General features: G+C 34.2%; 1 protein-coding gene across 1 annotated transcript; it reads right to left on the bottom strand.

Annotated features, from left to right (window-relative positions):
- Nucleotides 1–291: 291 nt before the first annotated feature.
- LOC134260799 (uncharacterized) lies at nt 292–1146 on the bottom strand. Its single transcript, XM_062743342.1, has 2 exons — nt 1143–1146; nt 292–867 (listed from the first exon to the last, which is right to left on the bottom strand). The coding sequence occupies exons 1-2, from the start codon at nt 1144–1146 to the stop codon at nt 392–394; spliced, it is 480 nt and encodes a 159-aa protein (XP_062599326.1). The 3' UTR covers nt 292–391.
- Between the last annotated feature and the right edge of the window lie 5688 nt (nt 1147–6834).

Here is a 6834-nt window from a genome sequence, read left to right as displayed (position 1 = left end):
TTCAATTCTAATTCTAATTTGTAATTACATGTTTTTCTTTTAAATAATTCATTGTTTTTCAGTTAAATTAATACATAAAGAAGCATGTTTTATTTTTAAGGTATTTATTTTTAATCCTTCTTCTTTTTCATATCACAAAAGAAAAAAAACACAAAATATCACACTGACACTTTAAATAAAGTTACATTAACAGGCATGAAAAGTTACCATTCTTACATAAATATACTTTTAATCATTTTGATAAATAATGGTCATATAAAATATGAAAATAACATAACAGTCATTATCATAATATTCAAGTAACTAATATATGTATGGCAAATATAGCATAATTATCAACATGTATGGTACTACTCAGTCATAAACACAGTCATAAACACTCAAAGACACATCACTCCAAATGCAGTAGATGAGAGGCAGCATCTGCGTAGTCCATTATCTGGATATCTCCTTGGCCTAATCTGGCCTTTAGGTCCTGGATGCGACGATCTAATTGTCGATACTTTCTCTTCTTTGGACGGATAACACCACCAGCAGCAAGCTGAATCATTTTGGCTTCATTGGCTGCCTGCTCCTTCTGAATTAATTGTACAAACATGAACAAATTTGGATGGGGGCGCCGACACATCCTGTTGAACTTGTGATGCCATCCTTCCACTGCATTTGTTGTTCGTGGCCCTTCGTTGTCATAGTGGTTCCAATTTATCAGATGGCCTTCAACCCAAGTCTCGGTCACATAGTCCTTAAAACGTCCAACAACTTGATTATCGTCTTCGTTGTCCTGTAGTGCCTCAAACCACACGTCTTCCACTTGCTGCTCTGGAACCAAAGGAAGAACGGCCGCTCTTCTTTCCAGTCGATGAAAGTCTTAATACTGCCGGAATTGTGTTGTCAATACACAGGATTTGACTTTACATATGCACTGGGTGTAATGGAAAAAGCATCCCTTGATAGATGTCCTGGAAAGTTTCCTTGAACTGCATTCCTTGCGGCGATTTCGAAGTCCAGTAACCAATGTTATGCTATTGTTTTTTTAATGATTGACAGGCGGTAAATTATTGATCTTGAATCAGGTAGATTTAGGGGGCGTTAACATAAAATTGGGTGTTTAAGTGTTTTCAGACACTGTGATGTTTATTCACTCATATCTAGAGCTATCACTTAATAAGCATGATAACGACTTTAAAAGAGGGCATCATCAGCAAGTTATCTAGTACAGGTACAAAACGTCAATACATTTATTGTCAGTCGATTTAATAAGCACGTGAAAATTGGGAGAACCTACGGTAAGTATCTCATGCGATGTGAACACATTTGTATACAAAAGAATCATGGCTTGCTTTGTGGGGGTAATTCATTAATTCTCCATTCTGTGCAGCAAGTACTGGGGGACTTCTGGTTTGTGTTTCTAATATGTCTTCAAAGGAAGTTAAAGTTATCAGATGTGAAATGTCAAGGATGAGAAGGGAATTAATAATAACACAAGAAATTCAGGCAAATGAAGAGAAACCTTTGTTTCACTTTGGAAAATTCGCACACTTTGTTGCAGAAAATAAAAATGAAGACATCTGTGTTTCTGACACAAATGACAAGGCAGTCATTGTAGTCGACAAATGGGGAAAATTTAGATTTGAGTTCCAAACACAAATGATATTAAATAAGACATTATTTAGTCCTGACCAAATCATCACAGATTCTCTCTGCAATATTATTGTAACTGATTATATGAACAACTGTTTGCATCTTCTTGATCAAAATGGCTTGTATCTAAAATGTGTGGATAATTGTGGATTAGACTTTCCCATACCTTTAGATATTGATGAGAATGGTGATCTGCTTGTTGGAATGTGTCTCTCCGGGCAGATTAAAGTGATACGTTATCGAACTTGATGGAAAAAAAAAGATTTTTATTTTAAATCCTACATGGTAGGACATATGATTATTTCTACTCGTTCATAGATGGGTGTAAAACTATTGTCAAACATTTCAAAGGAAAAGAAATATGAACATATGTTTATCTAAGCTGATTTAGAATTATTTTTTAGTAAAGCATATGTTTATTGATATTCATACCAGGTCATTGATACATAGGTGTGGGAAAAATGGTACAAACGTTTCAAAAGGAAAACCAGGGCATAGACTTAATATATCTCTACTGACTTGCACTTAGTTTTATTTTGACAGGTATACTTGTACTTTGCCTCCCCCTCCCTTTTGTTCCTTTTTTTTTTGAAGTCAACTTGATTAAATGTATCAATTCAATCAAGTACATGGCGGTTTTAGACCACAAGAAGGTTTTATACATCATGTAATCAAGTATGCCACATATTATGTAATCAATGTTTACTTATCCATCATATTCATAATTCGGTTTCTTTTTGCTGTGATTGTTTGAGACACATAGTGGAGGTTGATTAATAATTTTATGGATTTCTTAACCATTGATAACATAGTTAATAACAAGTATTTTCAACATATAATTTAAGTCACATTAGTCATGTTAGTAGAAAAGTGATGCACATTTAAATTTGTATTGTTGTTCATTAAAATAGAGAGTGAAGGAGGTTTTTTGATATTCTGCGATAGTGCAATATCTGTGAACTGGGTTTGTGACAATACAGAGAAATGATAAGGCATGAGAATATCCTCCTACGAGTATAAGCTATTTTATCAAAACGAATTTGCATTTGGATTTGATTGTAAAAAGATATTATTATAAATCAATCAATAATACATTAAAATGGTGATTCACTCATATTCATTTTTAAAATTCATTATCCGTAAAGAAGGATTTTTACAACATAGAATAAAATTTCTAATGAACGTAGTAAATCTGATTGGAGATTGTAATTCAGTGAGATATGTGTACCTTCCTTATCATTGATTTCAGAATAAATGTTACATCTGGTTTTGCCGCCAGCGAACCCCCCCCCCCTCTCCCAAAAAAAAACCTTTAAAAAGCGATAATACGAAATTAACCAGCAAATAAGAATTGAACTACTGCTTACTTTGAGTTTATCATAAAAAAGTCATGCATAGTTTACTTGTTTTTCGGTGTTTAAAATTCAGCTGAAATTGTCAGCCAAAATGAAATACGGCGTACGCTGCTTATCATATCTGTTCATACTCTATTGTTTTCTGATACTCTTATGTTTATTTTCCTCGTATTATCAATTCTCCTTTATCAGTAGCAAATAGAAACAAGCAGCAAGTGCCTATAAGTATTCTAAAGACGCATTATAATTATAAAGGGTCCTTGCAATTGATTAATTCCTAAAAAAAAATTAAAATGACATGAGTTATTGAATGATTTTCGGCATTTTACATCAAGATTCATCTGTTTAAATATAAAAAAAGTCAGAGGAATATCGGATTTAGGAAATGAAAACAATTAGTAAATGCCCACTGAAAATCGAGCCCGGAAAGAATCTGGACACAGTCATTTTTTTTTTCAATTTCTTAATATGCCGTGAAAATGTTGAACGCAGCTTCAAATTATTTTAATCGGTAAGCTACCGGTAGGTAACACAGTTTCTCCACATGCAATTTAATTGTTTTATTTATCGAGGAGAACAAGGTTAAGTAAATAATATTTTGCTATGTTAATGATATTTATATAAATGCTATTCAATGCCATTGTTATTTTGCACACTTTTTGCATACGTGGACAGATCGATGCGATTAAAAAAAACTTACAGATAGTCGCCATAATGCATTCTTGATACTTGTAGCACAGGTTCAGAATCTCTGCTGCGTTGTTTTTAGCTCACCTAAGCCGAAGGCTCAAGTGAGCTTTTCTGATCACATTTTGTCCGGCGTCCGTCTGTCTGTCCGTCCATCTGTCTGTCTGTCTGTAAACTTTTCACATTTTCGACTTCTTCTCAAGAACCGCCTAACCAATTTCAACGAAACTTGCCACAAAGCATTCTTGGATAAATGGGATTCAAGTTTGTTCAAATGAAGGGCCACGCCCTCATTCAAGGGGAGATAATTGGGATTTAATGAAAAATTGGTTGTTTCTTTTAAAAATCTTCTTCGGAAGAACCACTGTGCCAGGAAAGATGAAACTTATGGGGAAACATCCTCAGGTAGTGTAGATTCAAGTTTGTTCAAATCATGATCCCCGGGGGTAGGGTGGGGCCACAATGTAGAAATATATAGGAAAATTCTTTAAAAACTTCTTCTCAAGAATGACAAAGCCATAATTCATCACATTTATATGGAAGCATCCTCAGGTAGTGTAGATTCAAATTTGTTCAAATCATGACCCCCAAGGGAGGGGGGGCCACAATGGCCGACCAAAGTTTTACATTGAAATAATAGGAAAATTCTTTAAAAATCTTATCAAGAATGAGAAAGACATAATTCATCATTGATATAGAAGCATCCTCAGGTAGTGTAGATTCTATGTTCAAATCTTGACCCCCAGGGGTATGGCGGGGGCAAAATGGACGACCAAACTTTTACATAGAAATATATAGGTTTAGGAAAATTCTTTAGAAATCTTCTTCTCAAGAATCGCAGAGCAATAATTAATCATATTCATATAGAAGCATCCTCAATTAGGGTAGATTCAAGTTTGTTCATGACCCCCGGGGTAGGGCGGGGCCAAAATGGCCAACCAAACTTTTACATAGAAATCTATAGGAAAATTCATTAAAAATCTTCTCAAGAATAGCAAATCCATGATTGGTCATTGGACAACTTTTGGATTTAAACTTTTCAATAATAAACCAATTTCTACTTTTTCCTAGCCACAATGCTCAGGTGAGCGATGTGGCCCATGGGCCTCTTGTGAAAATTCCTTATCAGTAGAGCTTGCATATACTACTAAGATGCAGACAAATTGATCCGCATGTTTCTTTGTTTACATGAGCAAAATAGTGGCTTGAATCTTACTTTGTGGTGTAAATTTAGCAATGATATGGCTTATTTGTGTAAAAAGGGTGCAACTAAACACTGTTGTCATGGACTCTGCAATAGTAACACTCACGAAAAAATATATGCAAGGAGTTGAATTTATAAGATTTCCAAAGCCTTGGAGAGATATTAAAAAATGTAAACGATGGGTGAATTAAAACGGGAAAGGGTTTTGAACTGCAAAGGTCACTAAGGATACATAAATTATATATATGCAGCAAGCACTTTGTTCATGTTGTTATAGGAAAATAAGGGGCAAAATAAACATTCAGACCATCTTCCTGCAATGCAATCAAACTGAAGTACAAAATGTATTACAGCATATTAATATGTGTTGAAATTTTGTGTTTACATAATAGTATACCAGTAAATGTAGAAAAATACATTGCTTATGTGTTCTCTGTTTTATTTAAATCTATTGACAGATCAAAAAGTGCACAACAAATCGTAGATGTCCCAGTCCCAGACAAGAAATCGCATATCCCTGAAAATGGCAAGAAATCTATTAAGATAATTCAAATACGTCCTGTGTCGTCACTTCCGGCCAAACCGAAAATGCATATTTTTACCGTTCTTGACACGTTTATGTCACTGGACCAGGTCGAGACCACTAGATTTTCTGGCGTCAGCATAAATTTTACATGTAAATTAGCTATATGTTTACTTTACCTACTGCTGAATGAGCTGCAATGCATTGTGGGCTACTCAAGTACCCAGCTGTGTTAAAAATAAAGGGCAACTTGAATTGTCCCTTTGAAACTCATTTTTAATTCCTTTTTAATATTTATGAAAGAAATATTTAAAATGATGTATAATCTTTTAAATTAATAAGTTAAATTTAGCTTCAGAAATAGATTGGAAAAAAGTCCATTATAATCTGCCAATCCTTGAAAATGAATAAAATTAATAATTATAAATTTATAAAAGAACTACCTTATCTGTTCCGAAAGAGCTGTAGATCTTTTAAAAGAGAGTGATTTGGTTTGTACTCTCTGCTGCGGAAAGTATAATCAATTGTATGTCATAGATCACAAACTTTGTTTGCTGAAATACAAATTTATCGTTATAAATATGAAATTTAAAATGACTCACATTTTCTAAACTTTGCTTTTCTGAACCGCGTGTCCGATAACAACCGAGTTGCCGATAACGCGTTAAGCAGTGTGATAAACATGCAATAGCAATGCAATATCCAGCCTCCCCGATCCATCTAATATGAGCTTCATCTACCCATTCCATTTGGCCAATAATGACAAAGAGCACACTGCTGATATGACTGTTCATTTGGTGGTTCTAATTTCTTTGCGCATTAAACAACATCCGATGTTTTTACAGATCCGCGTTTACAATTTTGTAATTTAAAGTCAATCTCTTTTTTCCTCCACTGTTTGAATTCTACAGCTTACATCTAGGTCTTTAAAGCCCCTTTGGGAAATTCATTGAACCACCATTGAGTTTAGATTCTTCAAATGCTCTGTTTCAAACGCATAAATGCACTCGTGTTCGAAAGGTTGTGAGTTTGAATTTCGGCGGCAACTAACCTAAGTCGATAAACATGGGTAGCAACTGTTCCTAAGCCATGCATTCGGCACCTTGATTGATTGTATGTTGTTTAACGCCCTCTCGAGAATTTTTCACTCATATGGAGACGCCATCACTTCCCGGTGGAAAGCTACAAAATTTGTCCCAAGGCTAACAAATGTTATAATAATACGTATCGAGGCTTTATTTTGTATCCGTATTCATTTATGTTTACAGAAAGCAAAACAAAACCATTCTCTGTTTCTATTCTGACAGAGTTTATATATTATAATAATTACACTGTATTTATTCATTTGTTTGTAATACAGCATATTCAGTTCTGAACAGTTTTAAGATCATATTAGAAAACAAAATCAAGACACATTAAATTTT

Source organism: Saccostrea cucullata, unplaced genomic scaffold (genome assembly GCF_032062105.1).
Source record: "Saccostrea cucullata isolate Sc308-1 unplaced genomic scaffold, CSIRO_AGI_Scuc_v1 ctg18126, whole genome shotgun sequence".
NCBI classification, from domain to species: Eukaryota; Metazoa; Mollusca; class Bivalvia; order Ostreida; family Ostreidae; genus Saccostrea; species Saccostrea cuccullata.
This window is presented reverse-complemented; position numbering and strand designations above follow the sequence as displayed.